Source organism: Portunus trituberculatus, chromosome 15 (assembly GCF_017591435.1).
Source record: "Portunus trituberculatus isolate SZX2019 chromosome 15, ASM1759143v1, whole genome shotgun sequence".
In the NCBI taxonomy this organism is placed as follows: Eukaryota; Metazoa; Arthropoda; class Malacostraca; order Decapoda; family Portunidae; genus Portunus; species Portunus trituberculatus.
In genome coordinates this window covers 5,353,629-5,373,628 of record NC_059269.1, presented here as the reverse complement: position 1 = coordinate 5,373,628, position 20,000 = coordinate 5,353,629, and the positions used below count along the sequence as shown (strand labels likewise).

General features: G+C 43.1%; 1 protein-coding gene across 3 annotated transcripts in view; it reads right to left on the bottom strand.

Moving 5' to 3' along the window:
* The window catches only part of LOC123504138, a 264,226-nt gene that overhangs the window by 164,058 nt on the left and 80,168 nt on the right, over window positions 1-20,000 (bottom strand). For all 3 annotated transcript variants that reach the window (XM_045254465.1, XM_045254463.1, XM_045254466.1), the window contains one exon: window positions 10,446-11,736. In XM_045254465.1, the coding sequence (XP_045110400.1) occupies window positions 10,446-10,542 (97 nt within the window). In that variant the 5' untranslated portion in view covers window positions 10,543-11,736. The remainder of the gene's footprint in view (window positions 1-10,445; window positions 11,737-20,000) is intronic.

Here is a 20,000-nt window from a genome sequence, read left to right as displayed (position 1 = left end):
GTCCATAAGCCTTCCGAGGGTTTAGGCCAGCAAGAGCATGGAAAACATCATTACGAAGAATTTTGATTGTAGACATGAAATAGTCAGAGGGAGGAGGAGAGGGAGGGACAAGCCCAGAATCGTCCAAGGTGGAATTGTGAGCAAAGGTTTGAGAAAAGAGTTCAGCTTTAGAGACAAAAGAGATGGCAGTGGTGCCATCAGGATGAAATAAAGGAGGGAAAGATGAAGAGATGTTTTTGGCTAGATGCCAGAAGTCACGAGGAGAGTTTGAGTTTGAAAGATTTTGACATTTCCTATTTATGGAAGAGTGTTTGGCAAGTTGAAGAACAGACTTGGCATGATTCCGGGCAGAGATATAAAGTGCATGAGATTCAGGAGATGGAAGGCTCAAGTACCTTTTGTGGGCAACCTCTCTATCATGTATAGCACGAGAGCAGGCTGAGTTAAACCAAGGTTTAGAAGGTTTAGGTTGAGAAAAAGAATGAGGAATGTACGCCTCCATGCCAGATACTAACACCTCTGTTATGCGTTCAGCACAAAGAGATGGGTCTCTGACACGGAAGCAATAATCATTCCAGGAAAATCAGCATAATACCTCCTCAGGTCCCCCAACTGGCAGAGGCAAAACGCCAGAGGCACCTTCGCTTTGGGGATCCTGCGGAGGGATTGGAAAAATAGGACAAGATACAGAAATGAGATTGTGATCGGAGGAGCCCAACGGAGATGAAAGGGTGACAGCATAAGCAGAAGGGTTAGAGGTGAGGAAGAGATCAAGAATGTTGGGCGTGTCTCCAAGACGGTCAGGAATACGAGTAGGGTGTTGCACCAGTTGCTCTAGGTCATGGAGGATAGCAAAGTTGAAGGCTAGTTCACCAGGGTGGTCAGTGAAGGAGAGGAAAGCCAAAGCTGGTGGTGAACATTGAAATCTCCAAGAATGGAAATCTCAGCGAAAGGGTAGAGGGACAGAATGTGCTCCACTTTAGAAGTTAAGTAGTCGAAGAAATTACTATAGTCAGAAGAGTTAGGGGAGAGATAAACAGCACAGATGAATTTAGTTTGAGAGTGACTGTTAAGTCGTAGCCAGATGGTGGAAAATTCGGAAGACTCAAGAGCGTGGGCACGAGAGCAAGTTAAGTCGTTGCGTACATAGACGCAACATCCAGCTTTGGAATGAAAATGAGAATAGAGAAAGTAGGAGGGAACAGAGAAGGGCTACTGTCAGTTGCCTCAGATAGCTGTGTTTCGGTGAGGAAAAGAAGATGAGGTTTAGTAGAGGAGAGGTGGTGTTCCACAGATTGAAAATTAGATCTAAGACCGCGAATGTTGCAGAAGTTAATGTAGAAAAAGTTGAGGGAGGTGTCAAGGCATTTGTGGTCTTCAACAGGAGAGGTGTCCGACCTGGGGACATTTTTGGTCCCCTCCCCAGAGGGGACTCCGAGGCGTTGTTTATTTTGGGTCCCATTTTTCTTTTAAATTTTTATTTGGAGTGAAGGGTGTATGTGTGGTAAGTGCATGTAGTTTTGTGTGAAGAAGGAGAGCTTTCTTTAGAGGGTAGGCTGTGACTACCCCCTTGAGTTGTGAGACACAAAGGGAAACATTCAACGAGATCACAACTAGCTTTAATGGAAGGTTCACAGCACTTCCTGAACTAGTGCTATTAGATCTCACTGGGAGTAAGTAGTAAAGTGTCATGGTGTGTCCATTTAAGGAGATAAGAAAGTGGCGACACACACACACACACACACACACACACACACACACACACACACACACACACACACACACACACACACACACACACACACACACACACACACACTCGACTCACACTCGAGAGGGTCCGGGTTCGAGTCCCGGAGGCGGCGAGGCAAATGGGCAAGCCTCTTAATGAGTGGCCCCTGTTCACCTAGCAGTAAATAGGTACGGGATGTAACTCGAAGGGTTGTGACCTCGCTTTCCCGGTGTGTGGAGTGTGTTGTGGTCTCAGTCCTACCGGAAGATCGGTCAATGAGCTCTGAGCTCGCTCCGTAATGGGGAAGACTGGCTGGGTGACCAGCAGGCGACCGAGGAGGTGAATTACACACACACACACACACACACACACACACACACACACACACACACACACACACACACACACACACTCGAGAGGGTCCGGGTTCGAGTCCCGGAGGCGGCGAGGCAAATGGGCAAGCCTCTTAATGTTTGGCCTCTGTTCACCTAGCAGTAAATAGGTACGGGATGTAACTCGAGGGGTTGTGGCCTCGCTTTCCTGGTGTGTGGAGTGTGTTGTGGTCTCAGTCCTACCCGAAGATCGGTCAATGAGCTCTGAGCTCGCTCCGTAATGGGGAAGACTGGCTGGGTGACCAGCAGGCGACCGAGGAGGTGAATTACACACACACACACGGCTCAGTAGCGCAGTTCATGCCAGTAATGATGTAGAGTTGGTGCTTGTTAGGCAAAAACGGCACCGTAGTGATGTGTAGTGCATGGAGAAATGCAGGAGGAGGAGAAGGAAGAGAAGTAGGAGGAGGAGGATAAGGAAGTGGCGGTGGGTGTGTATAGAGAGGAAGGAAAAGAAGGAGGAGATGAAATTGAAAATGATGAGGACAAGGACAAAGGAAGGAAGAATAGTGTTTTCAGGATGGAACAGATAAAAAAAATAGCAAAATGAGGAACAAGAACACGAGAAAGAAATAAATACGAAGAAAGACGAAGAAGATACTGAGGACAAGGAAAAGAATAAGCACAGTGATCGAGAAAGTGTGCGGTAAAAAGGTGAACAAAGAGGGGAAGATTGGCACTAGAATACCTTAACATCAGTAAACAGATAACACACTGAAATGAATGGCGCCTCATACATCTGGCTGGTGTCCGGGATGCATGTGGGCAATGAGGGTGAGTGTGTCGGGGCAGGAATGTGTACAGAGGCCAGCTGTTGTTCGATCCACCCTCAGTGCTGCCTTGGTCTCTCTCTCTCTCTCTCTCTCTCTCTCTCTCTCTCTCTCTCTCTCTCTCTCTCTCTCTCTCTCTCTCTCTCTCTCTCTCTCTCTCTCTCTCTCTCTCTCTCTCTCTCTCTCTCTCTCTCTCTCTCTCTCTCTCTCTCTCTCTCTTCATAGAATGAGAGACGTATCACTAGTTTCTGGAGAATTCTTTAAAGTTCAAGTGTGTTGTCTTGATAAACGACGACAACTGAATTTTTCTTGTGTGTGTGTAAAAGAAATATGACAAATAATTTCGTGAAGGTCTGTATTGCTGCTGTTTGTCTTTCCCTTTGGGTAGTAATGAACCTGGTTGCCAATGTCCATTACTTCATTTTTTTATTTGTTTATATTTCTTTAACTTCCTTTCCATTCTTTCCTTCATGTTCTCCCTATTTTTTATTACGTTACCTATTTTCCAATCTCCTTCTCTTCCTAACCTAGCTTAACGTATGTGGTTAAGAGTAAACTTCTATAAACTTGAGTATTTAAACCAGCTACACTTGACAGATCTCCGACGAACATTTTCTATGGGTCTGTACACGCTGATAATCACTGAACACCATTTAACGAACATTAGCAGCGTTCAGATCAGAGTTGTTGTAGCTAGCCGGTGTTCGCTCCATCGGTAAGGAGTTGCTGGAGGCGCCCGCAGGATATGAGCACGATGGATGAGAGTGCAGCGTCATGAATTGATATGACACTTGGGCAAGCGTGTCCCTTGAGTCTAAGAAGGTGCAGGGAGGATGTGGGGGTCGGCAGAACATGAGCAGCTATTGTTTGTTTACTCGCTTTTATGAGGTACAAGTACTGCCTTACGAATTTTTGCTTTGTGTTCGTGATCACTTCTTGAAGGCACTAAATCATTGGTAATATTGGCTGCTGACTCGTGGAATCGATGACTGGCCGACTACCTGTACTTGTTGCACGTTCTCGTATTGTATGGCTCTGTAACCTAAATATTGCGATGAATTGTCGTCCTTGCCAGTTTCAGTTGAGCGTCTGAATCATTGTGGATCTTGAGGCAGTGAACTTTTTATTTGAACTCATAGGTAATTACTGCAGTGTTCGTGTGATGAGTGCACGGCCTCCACACAGGTGCGCGAGACACCTGTGTCGCTGGCGAGACGCGTGGGAATGATTGGAGGATATTGATTCGAGTGAGACAAAGCTGTAGTGTTAGCTTTTTCCCTCAGTAAGCTAGTGAGTAAGGTATTAGGCAGGTTCACAGTCTGCAGCCATCATGAAAAATCTGTCAGTATTAAGAATTCGACTCGTGTACGTAGTCATTGAGAGGCAAATCGTGTTGCTGAAATAAGAGTGTATGCAGGACACTAAACTTATTTCTTTCTAGTTTCGGCTGCAACCACTATATTACATTTACTATCACGGGATCTGTAAATATGTAGAAATATGACAATCTTCCCCGTGCCTGCTACAGTATTACCTACATAACAAAGGCGACGCTCCGAAACATACAAACCTCATGGTGAAAAAAAAAAAAAAGCTGTTCTCTGGCATCATGAGTTATTCAGGATTGGAAGACTAAATATTCCACACGATATTTACTGAAATAATAAAAGTGGTCTACATTCAAGAGTCAATGTACAGGGAGCGTCACAAGTGGCTGAACATATCCTCCTTGTGGGCAGTACTGAGGCTCATCAAGGGTGTGTGTGTGTGTGTGTGTGTGTGTGTGTGTGTGTGTGTGTGTGTGTGTGTGTGTGTGTGTGTGTGTGTGTGTGTGTGTGTGTGTGTGTGTGTGTGTATGCGGGTGTACGTGTGTGAGGGGCAGTACACACGCAGTAAGTACGTAAAGTGAGCAGGTGTGAGTGGCGGCACGAGGCTGTTAACAGTTCGTCACATTCATTATTCAGTACTTCAAAGGGGTAATCATGGTGCAGCCAGTGCGAAGTATCCTGAATGTAAGAGGAATTTTGATATTTCCTTAACATAAAACTAATGCGAATTCCTCTCATAAAAAAAAGTACCAGAAACAAGAAAACGCACTATTCACCAGTAACAAAACTAGTACACATAATCCCATCAAAAAAACAACAGTAACAAGAACACATCGCACACCAATAACAAAACTAACACACATTCCTCACATACCACACACACACACACACACAAAAATAAACCAAACACAAAATAAGAAAACCACGTCATACACCAATAACAAATCCAATTTCAAGCAACGGATAACAAAATCAACACGAACCTGAAATTGGGAACTCAAATATATATACACACACGAATGTTACATCCAATTGCACGGTGATAAGTGTTGCCAGGGCGGCGCGGCGAGGAGATGCGAGAGGGTGTTAAATCCTGCACCGACAGTATCCCAGGAGGTGAGTGAAAGTGTTTCCGGGAAGTGCAGCGCCGCCAGTAATGCAAGCGAGGAGGCGAGGAGAGGTAGGGCGAGGCGGGGCTGGGAGGGGTGAGGTGAGGTTGGGGGAAAGTCGACGGCGCTCCCAGTGATTTACGTAGGGCGGGATTATTCACTTACCTGGTCCATTGGTTCATGATTCACCGCTGATTTACCGGCAGACTAATTGGTGGCGGCCGTGTAGGTATGTAGGCAAGGACGTGCGTAAATAAACAGGTAGTAACCAACAATCGATTCTCGTCAGCACCAAGTTTTGTTAAAATTACGGTTTTTTTTTTTTTTTTTTTTCCCTTTTCTCTATGTAGAAAGGCGTGAAGAGAAGGGAAAGTTAGTATGTGTGTGTGTGTGTGTGTGTGTGTGTGTGTGTGTGTGTGTGTGTGTGTGTGTGTGTGTGTGTGTGTGTGTGTGTGTGTGTGTGTGTGTGTGTGTGTGTGTGTGTGTGTGTGTGTGTGTGTGTGTGTGTGTGTGTGTAGATGACTTTGCCTAAAACCTCTTTATAAGCAGATGTTTTAGCTTAACGTTAGCCATAAAAGCGCCATATACGTAGTTCTCATAACTAGAGAGAGAGAGAGAGAGAGAGAGAGAGAGAGAGAGAGAGAACAAACACAGTGGAGAGGAACACAATGATACAGTATGGCCGTGGCTGTATAACGCGGTGTGAGGTGGCGTGTGTGCACAATGCAACACTATAACTACTCATATCCTGCTTCCCCGCCCCTCCCACCTGACCCTCCCTGCTCTCCTTCCTGCGCCTCCTCCCAGCTGGGTGCTGCTCCATATATCGAGCGGTTGTGGGCGCTCTCTCTCTCTCTCTCTCTCTCTCTCTCTCTCTCTCTCTCTCTCTCTCTCTCTCTCTCTCTTTTAAGCTGCTCTTTTTTTTCATTTTGCGTTTTCTTCAGTCTTTTGTTGGTTGTTGATGGATGCCAAAACTGACTTCCTGTCTAGACGAAGTTTCAGTGCTTTTAGTGTGAATTTTTTTCTGTGTGTGTGTGTGTGTGTGTGTGTGTGTGTGTGTGTGTGTGTGTGTGTGTGTGTGTGTGTGTGTGTGCGTGTGTGTGTGTGTGCGAGAGAGAGAGATCACCTGGACATTCGTCTCGCGTGTACATACAAATACGCGTAATATTATTCTGACATTCTATGAATTGTGTTGATGAAATTGGTTAAAGCAGTTATTTTGACAAAGGAATGCATTTATTTGCACAAAAGAGCGTCATCAAAGGTCTACTAGGTCATGGCTATAACTGTAAACGCAGAGTGAAATAGACAGACAGATCACATTCTTCCTCCCTGTGAAACGAAGCATTGTAACACCACCGACAATAATGAAATAATACTGACACGGGCGCTCTTCACAGAAACGCCGCCGCGACTACCGAGTGCCCGGCCCTCAGAACGCAACACCCCGCTCGAATGTAACGCGGTTTCAGCACGCGAAGCAGTATATGAAGCCCTGAGCCGCGGATGGCGCTCGTCACTCACACCGCCTCCTCTCACTCACAGTTATCTCAGTGCTGGCTCTGAATTGTTGTGTGTATTCTATCATTTATCATATCGCTTTAAAGACAGTGAGAGAAGTTCATTCATACACCAGGATTTCATCAGGGAAGACTGTAGGAAAGCTATCTATTTTATACTTGTCTACCGTGGAAAGTTTGTTATGTGTGGATGACAGAATGACGCCCATGTGGTACAGTATAAACATGTATAGAGATGTGTAGGTGTAAGTAGGTAGGTGTTCTTCGTGCAGAGATTGTCACATATTGTCCTGATGGCTTCTTGCAGCCTCCCTTATTTCCTTACGTCCTTACGTTTTCACTACCTTCCACTGAATACAACCCGCCCAGCAGTCATCATCCTGTTTCACTTCGCTCCACACAGTACCTCCATTACATCACATGAATCACAACTTTACTATACCAATAAGCCGTAAAATATGTTGTTTATCTTTTTCCTTGCATAGTTATGGTGAAATGTCAAATAACGAGTAGTGAAGGTGCTCGACATATCTCAGGTTGACCCAGAAATACCTTACTTCTCATAGGCTTCGACTACAAATCATCCTCAGAGAGATATAGTGCGGTGGCGTAGTGGATAAGATGGTGAGCATGGGATCGGGCAGACGTCCACGCGTAGGTTCGAATACCACCACGTACCGCATGCCATTTGTCGAGTGGTTATCTACATGTCACCATGATACCTAGGTCTAGGTGGTTACACCCAAGATGCACTTGGGTAGTGATATGGGCCCTAATATGGGTACCACTATGAATAAAATTGCCTGCGTCACTAATGGGTGGAAGCGAACAGCGCTTGCTATACAAACTCCAAGTATACCTGCAGAGGCTATAGGCCATAGCGAAAAAAAAAAAAAAGACCACGCATCTCTCTTGGAAAATTTTGCAGTCCAAACGTAAGAGAACCAAATTATTCCTGGATCAACCTGAGATTTGTCTACCACCTTCACTACTCATCTGTCCATATAGCTATACCACCATGTCAAATAATGTGTCACGCTCGTATTCACGGTATTTAGCACTTTCTTTCCATTTTAAGTCCTTTGAGCTGTCGATGTCCTCCTTATAAAGAACATGCAGTAGACTCTTGGCACATTTTCCCCTATCTTTTATCAGCCTCCTTACAAAACCTGACAGTTCATAGATCACTACCAGATCAGAGGACTTCAAGGTGAGAGAAAACGGTAAACACAACGGAATACTGTGTGGAATGTTACCCTAGCACAAGAGAGAGAGAGAGAGAGAGAGAGAGAGAGAGAGAGAGAGAGAGATTCAGATCAGATTCAGATTCGGGTTTTTATTATTTTCTATCAAAGTGGTTATTACGCCAATTACAATAAGCAGCCTGTAATTACAATAAACACGTGAATTACAATGGTTTCAGGTGCATGTCTTCTATAGTTATCATATATGGCTACATAAAAATATAAACTAAAACAGGGTAAATGAAGAAAGAGAGAGAGAGAGAGAGAGAGAGAGAGAGAGAGAGAGAGAGAGCACAGGGACATTTTTTTTTAATCCCTGCCATATTCACAATTTTAAACTGTTCGACCACCGCTGGCTTTTTTAAGAATGGGGTTAATTACGCGAAGTTTGACAAATGTTATCGTTTCTTTAAGCTCCAATATTCGCCCGTAAAGAAGAGGCTGCTCGCTCGCTTGCCGTCCCCCCCTCTTCCCTATCTCCCCCTGTACACTACTCTCTACCCCCTCACCCCCACCTTCCCTCCCGCCACTATTGCTTCATAACATTACTTCTGAAAATTCTGTTATGGCTGAAAGTACTCCTTAGTCAGCCGTGGTATTGTGGTCTGAATCTGGCCTAATATTCTGCCGATTTTACCTTTTTCCTCTTTTTTTTTTTCGGTGGTGGTGGTGGTGGTGGTGGTGGTGGTGATGAGTGGTGGTGCGTCCATCACTTCCTATGATTCGCATTTCTTTTCTTTTTTCATTCTCCTTTTTTTTTTTTGTTCCTCCTCCTCCTTTTCCTCCTTCTTCTCCTTCTCCTTCTCCTTCTCCTTCTCCTTCTCCTTCTCCTTCTCCTCCTCCTCCTCCTCCTCCTCCTCCTCCTCCTCCTCCTCCTCCTAGTATTCCCATTCACATACACAACAGCAACAACAACAATAATAATGATAATCATAGCACCAAGCCATCACCACTTCCATCACCATCACCATCACCATGTTCACCACCACCAGAATCACTAGGAATCCTCACCACCTTAACAAATCAAATCACAGACAAACTATTACAATCACCACCACCACCACCACCACCACCACCATAACTACTGGCGCCATAACGACCGGCCGGCCTGATTACCTTCCCCTCCACACACAGCGGGCGCAATATGTAAGTTTTATTACGGTCCCGCTCCGGTGGATGGCTCTCGAGGTGATCTTAGCCACCACCACCACCGCCACCGCCAGCCGTGGGACGCCAGCTGCACCGACAAGGAATCATCGTTTTGCTTTTGTTTACTTGTCCCTTCCTCCTTTCCTCTACCCTCCTTCACTCGCAGCTTGTCCGTTACTCTTGTGTCATAAATAGCTGTTGATTCTTAAGTTTCAGGATTTGAGAGGATATTTTGTTGTTTGGTGGTTATTGAAGGTGATTGTAGGACAGAAAGTAATATTAAAAAAAAGTAACAAGAAATAACAAGAAAGAAAAAGTAACAACAATTATTGAATGGTTTTGTTTCTATTTTATACCTAACCTAACCTAATCACTGTTACTCTTTTTCCTTAATAAAATTACTAGTTGCTTTTTTTCACGATATTTTTTTTTCCTAGCTAAACTTTTCTCTGTTACTTTTTTTCCTGACACTTTCTTTCCGAGCACCAATGAAACCGGTGCGTTAAGTTTTGTTGTTCTGTGTTTCGTGAAGGCAGCGATGTGATTGTTGAGGCAAAGCAAACAAGCAGCGACGTGAGGATGCTTTGTCCACCCACTTTATTGGCAAGGTGTTCCCTCTGAGTGACATATTTGTAAGACACATATATTGTTTCCTCCCTGCATGTTGTCCTCTGAAGGTTGTGTTGACAGCTAACCGCGTTCGAGGCTGTTGTCTGGGATATTATTTGATTGTCTCGTGTGCAGTTGGCATCCAAGAACTTCCTTAACATTATTCAGAATTCAGTCATGTTAAGAACTGTGTGGTGTTTGCACGCGTCACATTATTTTGATATGTAGCTCTCGGTTTTATATATATATATATATATATATATATATATATATATATATATATATATATATATATATATATATATATATATATATATATATATATATATATACGATATTTTTCATTTGTCAGTTACCTAAAATAAAGGTGTATGCGTAGAGTACCTGACATTTCACAAAACTCAGCTACGTGACCGGTGTTCCTCTCTATCTATCGACATTCCACGGAGAGAGAGAGAGAGAGAGAGAGAGAGAGAGAGAGAGAGAGAGAGACAGACAGACAGACAGACAGACAGACAGACAGACAGACAGACAGACAGACAGACAGACAGACAGGCAGACAGACAAACAGAGCGGATATAAATCTCATTACCTGTAAGGAGCAGAAGTGACGCCAGCAGGAAGTATATGATCCTCCCTGCTCTCCCGTCTCCAGCCTCTGGGAAGCCTCTTGACATCTTGGTTGACATTTTGCCTGGCCGCCTCCTCCTGGCCCTTCCCTCCCCGCGCCACCACTGCCTGAGGAAACACTTTGTCCTCAAGGGGTGGCAGTTCCCGGCACCACCACGGAGCACAGTAGCGGCATGTTATCAGCCTCGCACCTGGTCTCCTGTGAGTACTCAGCGGCACCTTGGATCTCGTTACCTCAAGCCGCTATGGGGGCAGTGGTGGTGATGGTAGTGGCAAGTATCAGTCCTACTCATCGCTCTGGTTGCACTGTCTCTGCCACGTCAATCTCTGTCGCCCACTCGATGTCTATCTTTCCATAACTTTGCAATGTTATGTCAAGGTCTTCTACATATTTGGTCTGGTGTTCTGTGCTAAGTTTGCGGTTGTAAGTCTTATTAACAATAGCGGACGATTTCTAAAGTTATACGTTATTTAAGTTACGACTGAGAGCTATGGGGCAAGAGAAAGGTTAAAAGTTCATTGTGGCTACGTGAAGCATTGTATAGTTACATGTTTGAATGGCTGTGAGAGCGACGCGGCATCTTTTTTCACCTCTCCATTCAACAATTCATTACTTGCACATCTTTTACTTCCAAACGTACAATGGTGTGAGGAGGTTGGGTTTTCTTTCCCTCAATGGGCGCTGATGGCAAAGAAAGCTACGCGATACAAAGGGGCGACACACTCATGTATTTGTTTATTTCACAGGTCCACTTTCACATTTTCCACACTCCGGTTCAGTTTTCACTTCGCTCCCATCAGTACAGTCTTTGATCACACTTAGTCATTTCGAAAGCACCTTTACAGAATCTTTGTTTTTTCGATCTTTTTACACGAATTGTCACTTCTTTTTCCACTTTAGTCCTATACTATAGTCACTACACTTCGAGCCTCAAGTCTTGTTTTTCTATTATGAACATTGGAACTTCTTTTAGTTAGCACATAGTGAACGTATTACACTTCCACGAGACTCATCTGCCTTCACTGTTCCTCCTGTCTTATAAGGGAGGTATGTCGAGCTATTCTCTCTCTCTCTCTCTCTCTCTCTCTCTCTCTCTCTCTCTCTCTCTCTCTCTCTCTCTCTCTCTCTCTCTCTCTCTCTCTCTCTCTCTCTCTCTCTCTCTCTCTCTCTCTCTCTCTCTCTCTCTCTCTCTCTCTCTCTCTCTCGAGTAAAGTTGCAGGGCAGTGAAGGAAGAATCGTTGGTCACTTCTGCCTGAAAAGAAAAAAACAGTAATTAGATAAATAAGTAAGTAGATGAAATGAATAAGTGAATAAGCTAAAGTTCATAGATCTATTGACGTTTTGTGTTGTAATGACTGTACGAGTGTCTGTATGTGTCAATGTGTCCGTTTTCTATTTTTCTGTCTATTTATTTTTTATATTGCAAGTTATTTCAGTGTTTCTGTGGCTGGCTGTTTCTTATTTACAAGGATCTGGTTGAAGGATCACGAGTGTTATGCATATTAGTGTCTTTTTTTATTTCTAATGTGATTTTATATATTTTTTGAAACTGTAATTGTCCATCGATTTTTTTTACCATCAGTCTGTTTGTCTATCTCTATCCATCTTTCTGTCTGTCTACTTAAACCCATCTACCTTCCTATATCCTGTCTATCTATCTATTCATCTGTGTATCCATCTACCTATGTCTGTCTATCTAGCTGTTTTTTCCGTTTGTCTGTCTGTCTGTTTGTATAGCTATCTATATGTTTATCCATCTTTTTACCTATTTAAATATGTTTTCATTCATCAACCTATATATCCGTCTATCTATCTATCTATCTATCAATCCACCCACCATTCACCTATCTATCTGTGTCTGTGTACTTACTATTGTAGGCTTCATTAATCATACAAGGACGGTTCACATTATCAATTAGTCACAAGAGCGAGGGTTGTGTAAGTGAGGCTGAGGCAACACAGAGGCAGCATCGTGACAGAGGCAGCGGGTGTGAGCAGGAGTGTGAAAAGCAAACCAGGAACTCTTACCCCTCACTGTTGCCACACATCACTGCTCCCCTATCTCCCCCGAGCCTCATTTACCCGCTTGGCAACACTGCCTCGCCCGCTATCATAAATTCAGAAGCAGACAGACAAAGAATGGATGTATGTGCGATGTATAAATGTTTTCCAGACCCTCGCAGTTGTGCATGGAAAGCTGCGCCCCGTATTTCGTGTGGCTTAACTACGTAAGGACTAGTGGAATTCTACCGTTCTTTAGTATTTAGTGTGTTCTCTCCTGTCAGCCAATTGGTGTTTGTGTGGTGGTGTGGTGGTACTTTTCTTATGCTGGTTGTGTTGTTTAGGGTGTGTAAATGGGTGATGTTTTTCCCTCTGTTTATTTGCTTGTGTGTCTTCTCGCCATCTACAGTATATTTGGGGTTTTATTTCTGTCTTATTGTATGTGAATGTATCAATATATTAATTTATCACATACCCTTTCCTTTCTTTTTTTTTTTTTTTTTTGGCACACACACACACACACACACACACACACACACACACACACACACACACACACACACACACACACACACACACACACTATTAACATGCACGTTTTCTCTATTTATTACTCTTTTTCATGTAGTAAAGCCATTTTAATGAAGCTGTATATTTTGCAGGAGGCGCATCTCCAACATGAGCCGGCGCGGGGACCTCAGGTGGATCAGGTACGTGATGGAGTGTGTGTGTGTGTGTGTGTGTGTGTGTGTGTGTGTGTGTGTGTGTGTGTGTGTGTGTGTGTGTGTGTGTGTGTGTGTGTGTGTAATTATCCCTTCCACCTTCCTAAATGTATCCTAGCGACGTGTAGTTATTAGTCAATATTTTTTGCACAGTTCTCAGTGATTTTTCTCGTATTTTTTTTAAAGAATCGCTTGATGCTAATGAATCAGAATTAAAAATGTTGACCGATGTTGTTTATTGTGTCAACACGATAAATGTAACGAGCAAAGTACACGGAGGCAGATGGTGACGTGTGTCTATCTCTGTGTCCGTCACGGTCTGGAATATTGCAACACTACTGCCGTAGAGATTGGCACTCTGATTCCAAGGCACTGATCTAATCTGTAAATCCATGTATCTAAGTAGTATGTGTTGATACAAGCTTACATTAAATCACTCTGCTACTTCGAGGCTTTAACCTATTCTACTAATCGCTATATGTAGGCGATATGTGGCGATACCTGAGATCAGATTATGTTTTAAGACATAATCTATTAAGCTTTCTATATATTTAAGTAATATCGCTACGCACATCTTTAGATTAGATCTTAGCATTGTTTTCAAGTCTTTGTTCCTAGTCTGTCTGTCTCTTCAGTTAATATATGTAGATACATGTATACATATATGTTTACCTGTAATAAGATCGATCGATAGATATAGCAGATACAGATAGGTAGGTGTATATAGTAGGATAGATGCAGTAGACATAGACATTCATATACAACTATTTCCACACATATAGTAACCCTCAGGGACTGAGTTTTACATTCATATTCACACCTTTGTCAACAGTTTCGTTTCGTTCAGGCCGCGCCGCGTCCAAACCTGAAACTTTCGGTCACGTGCTTAATGTTCAAATTTCACACAATGGATGGATGTATTTTTGTTTGTATGTTTTCTCTGTTTAGTCCATAATGATATTTAGCAATATTGTTTTTTCTGACAAATATATAACAAGCCTCACTTTGTTAAACACCTGCAAACAAAGTACGGTACCTGTCCATATGCATTAGAAAAACAAATAGATGAATGAGTAGGTTTTTGCGACCGTACCCTGACATGGCAGGTGTGTGCGTGGCGGCAATGTCCCGTGACCGCCACCGTGAAGGGAACCACTGACACGCAGCACAACATCGCACAGTGGCCGTCAAAAGTCAAGTAACATATTGCTCTGACTTTCGCTGTGCTTTGTCCCATCCTTTAAAGTCTTAAGTCCTGCGATACGTTGACAGTCTCACAACACCTGCTAACCGGTAGATTTGCAGCAGATTTGCTAAGCAGTGTAGAAAATTACTCTGTTTCTGACTGTACTTAATGTTGTTGCTTGTATGGAAGCAGCTTCAACTGATTTTTCTTGAGTATGCATTATTTTTTACAGTAATCATTAGCTATAAGAAAAAAATTGATAAAGACGCAACGCTGATTTGTAAATAAAAATACAGATATCATAACTTTTTGTGTTTTAACGTTATGTCCAACAACGAAAATAATATTTGTATATACTTTACAAAGCTACTTAATTATGAGTTTACATCTTTATCTTTTGTAAACTCCATAAAACCCTTTCACTCAGTAGTACAAGAAAATTTAAATTTCATATGGTGGGTAAGCAAACGGCGATGAAACATGGCTGATAGGATGGAATTTGATAATAAAAAACTTTTTCCAAGAGATTTTCATGCAATAGATCTGTAACCGTTGTGTCCTGTACAGAAGGTTACTCGTGGGAGTCAAACGTGCAAATAAAGAATAAACAGGAAAAGTTGACGATGAACAGCGCAGAGATTACTGTGCAGACCACTCGAAAATTCATGAAAGAATTTGAATAATAGGGCCAAGTAAGACCAAAGTAATCGAAATCACAAAGACTAACATTAAGAGTATGTGAGAGGAACAAATAAAGCACAACTAACTGAATCACAAAGAACAGAAGCTCAGTGGTGAATCATTGAAAAAAATAAGAAAGCATCTGTTCATGAGAAAATTTTGAAGAATAAACTAAAGTGAATAAAGGCGTAGTGTGCTGCAAATTGGTTACGTGAACGATATTTTGAAATGGAATTCTTGAAGGGCTGCAATATCCTCTAAACAAAAATTGATTGCCAAAATATGTATACCTAACCTTCTATCCGAATCTCAGTTTTCAGTGTTCCTCAAATTCATCGACTCTCCTTCGGGACGGTCGATCTTGTTAAGTTAGCATTCCCGACACTCCAATACCGCTTTGGCCAGGCAAGGCTTGGGTGGCGAGGGGCGATGCGTGGCTGTGTTGGGAATGGGAGTGTGTGTAAACCAGGACCGCCAGACGAGGACCGCAACACTAGCTCACCACCGGCTCACTCGGGAGTACGTGTGAGTGAGAGAGAGAGAGAGAGAGAGAGAGAGAGAGAGAGAGAGAGAGAGAGAGAGAGAGCAATTTTCATGGGTATAATTGAAAAATAAGACTATATAGCTCGGTCATACGGGATCCTCAGTGATATATTGTTACTTATTGGTGAAGTCCTGCTCTTGCGACTGGAATGGAAGGTAGGGGCAAGTCTTTTCCTTTTCTCTCCTACATTTTTAACCTATATCAAACCATATGCATTATAGAAGAGCATCTAGGAGCGTATGGACACCCGAATGTTAGGAAAACTGCTAGACCCCACCAGGTTTACTTGTGGCAGTTTCTGTATGAAACATTGGTATAGACAACAATGTTAGGCTTCCACGACTTTGTTGTATAGAAGCTGTTACATTAATCTAGATGAGTGAATTATAAAGCAAAAGTTAATTCAAGATTTTTTCAAGTAGGGAGCAAAAATATAATAGATGCCTCTTTGCTTACCCGAGAAAGGACATAAGAAATTAGTACGATTGAGAAATTATGAAAGAATAAACTTAGAAGAAACACACACACACACACACACACACACACACACACACACACACACACACACACACACACACACACACACACACACACACACAAAGATGGAACACGACTCTTGCAACACGGCCAAGAATTCCACCCTGTAGGCAAAGCGGTGGTCCAGAGAGAGTGGGAAAGAAAGAAAACGTGATTCCAGACGTGTATGGAAGAGAACTGAAGATAGAGGAAGGTGAGGATGGGGAGGGAACTTTTAATAGAGTAGGCGAGCTTTGTAAAGTTTTTTAATTGTGGTAAACAACTCAGCACTTCTGGTCCCTGGTAACCCATTATTGGAAGGGAAAGTTTGGTGGTTTGTTTTGAATACGTGACGTTGCGGCCTTACTGTTCTGGTGATGGGGGTGGTGATTGTGGTGGTGACGATGCAGTTGTTATTGTTGTTTTACGTGGTTTTTCTCTATTTCTTTGTCCATGTTTTGCCTTATTCTTGTTTTTATTTATCTGTTTATTTTATGGTGGTGGTAAAAGTGGTGATGGTGGTGATGGTGATTAAAGTTACGATAAAGTAAGTGTGATGGTGATGCTGTGTGGTGTGGTGATTGTGATGACAGTAGTGGTGATATGTTGCCGATAGGAGCCCTTATAGCTGTGATGGTGGTGGTGCTGGTGATAGTTGTGGTAGTGGTGATGGTGGTGGTGGCGGTGGTGGTAGTGGTGGTGATGCTGGTGATAGTTGTGATCGTGGTGGTGGTGGTGGTGGCAAACTTCATCTCCTTAGGGAATTTCTCTCACCCTTTTATTTGTTTATATTTTTTTCTATGCATATCTTTCTCTTCACCTTTACGTCTCTCTCTCTCTCTCTCTCTCTCTCTCTCTCTCTCTCTCTCTCTCTCTCTCTCTCTCTCTCTCTCTCTCTCTCTCTCTCTCTCTCTCTCTCTCTCTCTCTCTCTCTCTCTCTCTCTCTCTCTCTCTCTCTCTCTTTCACCAATTAAATTTTTTTTTCTCAAACTTCTAACTCTTGCTTCATCTTCACCTCTCCTGCACTTTTTATCGTATTTTCATCCCCGATCATTCTTTCTTTTTTTTTCCTGTCATTCTGTCATCTCCTGTTTATATTTTCCATTTTCTTTCCTTCACTCTCCTGGTATGTCATCTCCTTGCTTCATTTTCTATTCATCCACTTCGTCCTCCTCCTCCTCCTCCTCCTTCCTTCTTTTCTGTTTTGTTCTATCTTTTTTTTCTTTTTTGTTTTGGTTTACTTCTTACATATTTTCCTTTTTTCCTTTTTTTCTTTTTTTCTTTTCTTTCTTTTGCCGTTTTTTGTTTCTTTCTAATTATCTTCACCGGCACTTCGACCTTTTTTCTCTAATTACTTTTCTTTATCGTTTTCTATTTTTTTGTTTTTTTTTATTTCTTTTCACATCTTTCATCTACCTCTCTTGATTTTATGTCTCAATTTTCACACTATTCTTCATTTTTCCTTTGCTAATTTTCTCTTCATCTTCTTTTCTTCCTCTTCACTATTTTCATATCTTATCTTAGTTTCTCATTTTGCTGTTCGTCTCGTTTTCCTTCTCATATCTTTCATCTATTCCTCTTAGACTGTGCCTATCCGTATCCTCCCTTCCTCTTCTTCATTCCGTCCTTTTTCTCTATGTCTCTCTCACTAAACCTTCACTTTTACCTGCTTTTTCCATTCCATCAGTTGATTTTCCTTCCTAAGTCGTCCTTCATTACGTACTGCGTCCAGATGAAGCAATTACTAAAGGTGAGGTGAAACAGGTGTTGATTATGTTACCTTGCCTTACCTTACCTCAACTTAACCTAACCAAGCGTAAGCCAACTTTACCGAGAGGCTATTTCTAGTACAGGTAAAGACGGAAGGGAGGAATAGAAAGGTATAGGAGGAAAGGAAAGGAGGGAGAAGTAGGAGATAGAGAGTTTAGTGCATAGTGAAGGTTGAGAGAAAGAGAAATAATAAGGAAAAGTAAGAAAAGATTTTGGTAAAAGTAAGGAAGTGAAAGAAAGGAAGGAAGGAGGGAGGGAAGAGAGGGGGGTTATATGTAAGAGAGAGAGAGAGAGAGTTTTAAGTCCCCTCCGTCTCACCTCATTGCATTGCTCTCTCTTTGATTGTGTCACCTGTCTTATACATATTATCTCTCTCTCTCTCTCTCTCTCTCTCTCTCTCTCTCTCTCTCTCTCTCTCTCTCTCTCATAAAACAACCAATAAGGGCCAAGAGAGAGAGAGAGAGAGAGAGAGAGAGAGAGAGAGAGAGAGGAAAGGAAAAATTAAATGTCTCTATATGATATATTTTACTGTACTCTGTGGATGTCTGATTAATTTTTCCTTAAGTGTAAAAAGAAACCGTGGTAGTCCTCCTCCTCTTCCTCCTCCTCCTCCTCCTCCTCCTCCTCCTCCTCCTCCTCCTCCTCCTCCTCCTCCTCTATTTCCTGTTACTATCTTCTTTTTCATCTTTTTTTTTATTTACTCTCGTTTTTCCTCTTTTCCTGAAGCGTTTCATTATGTTCACCGTTTTTTTTTTTTTTTTCCTTTCCTTTCCTTTCCTTTATTACTTCCCCGGATACCACTTGTTACTTATTGGTCTTTCCTTCTTCACCATCATCATCATCATCATCATCATCATCATCATTCTTTAATACTAATACTAATTCCACTACAGACACACTTTTTTTTTTTAATCCCCTTTCTTTCCCTCTCTTCCTCCCCCCATCTTTTTCACCCCCTCCCTCTATCTCTCCCCACGACTTCCACCTCATCTATCATGCCCCTCCCTTATCTCTCCTCCTCCTCCTCCTCCTCCTCCTCCTCCTCCTCCTCCTCCTCCTCCTCACACTTCCTATCCTCGCCAATCACCTTCTCCCTCTCCATAACTCCCCGAGGCATCGTCATCCGGCTTGATCAGGTGAGACGCTCACTCTCTCCATTTTCTTAAGTACGACGTTCCACCTTCCTTCTATCCGCGAGAAAGTGAAGTATATAAGGCGAGGGGGAGAGAGAGAGAGAGAGAGAGAGAGAGAGAGAGAGAGAGAGAGAGAGAGAGAGAGAGAGAGAGAGAGAGAGAGAGAGAGAGCGCCACATAACTAAGAAAACACACACACACACACACACACACACACACACAGAGAGAGAGAGAGAGAGAGAGAGAGAGAGAGGGAAGGAAGGAAGGAGAGACAGACAGACAGACAGAGAAACAGAGAGAGAGAGAGAGAGAGAGAGAGAGAGAGAGAGAGAGAGAGAGAGAGAGAGAGAGAGAGAGAGAGAGAGAGAGAGAGCAGGAGCTTTTGATAAAGTATGGCACAACGGATTACTAGAAAAGCTTCGTGCTAAAGGCATCCAGGGTGGCTTGCTACGACTCTTGGGAAATTACCTGCAGGACAGAAGCCTCAAGGTGGTTGTCAACGGGCAAACATCTGAGTCCCTGCCTGTGGAGGCATCAGTGCCACAGGGTTCAATTCTTGGCCCACTCCTGTGGAATATCTACGTGGATGATCTTCTCCAGCTACTGCCAGGAGTCATGGCCTATGCTGATGACTGCACCCTCTCCTATACCTATCCACGCCAGGACAGTGGGCGGGCTGCTGAGGCCATCAATCAGCAGCTACGAGTGATAAAGGAGTGGGGTGCTCGCTGGCAAGTGACATTCGCGCCGGAGAAGACACAAGCAATGGTTGTCTCTCGGTCCCCAGCCGCCATGGCAGCAATGGCAGGAAAGTTGTCTTTGGCGCTGCTGCTCTCCCACTCCAAGATGACGTCAAGATACTTGGAGTGGAGGTGGATCGAGGGCTGAGGTTTGACAGGCATGTCAAAACCATTGCCAAGAAAGCCTCTCACAGGATCTCCGCTCTCAGAAGGATCGCCAGTT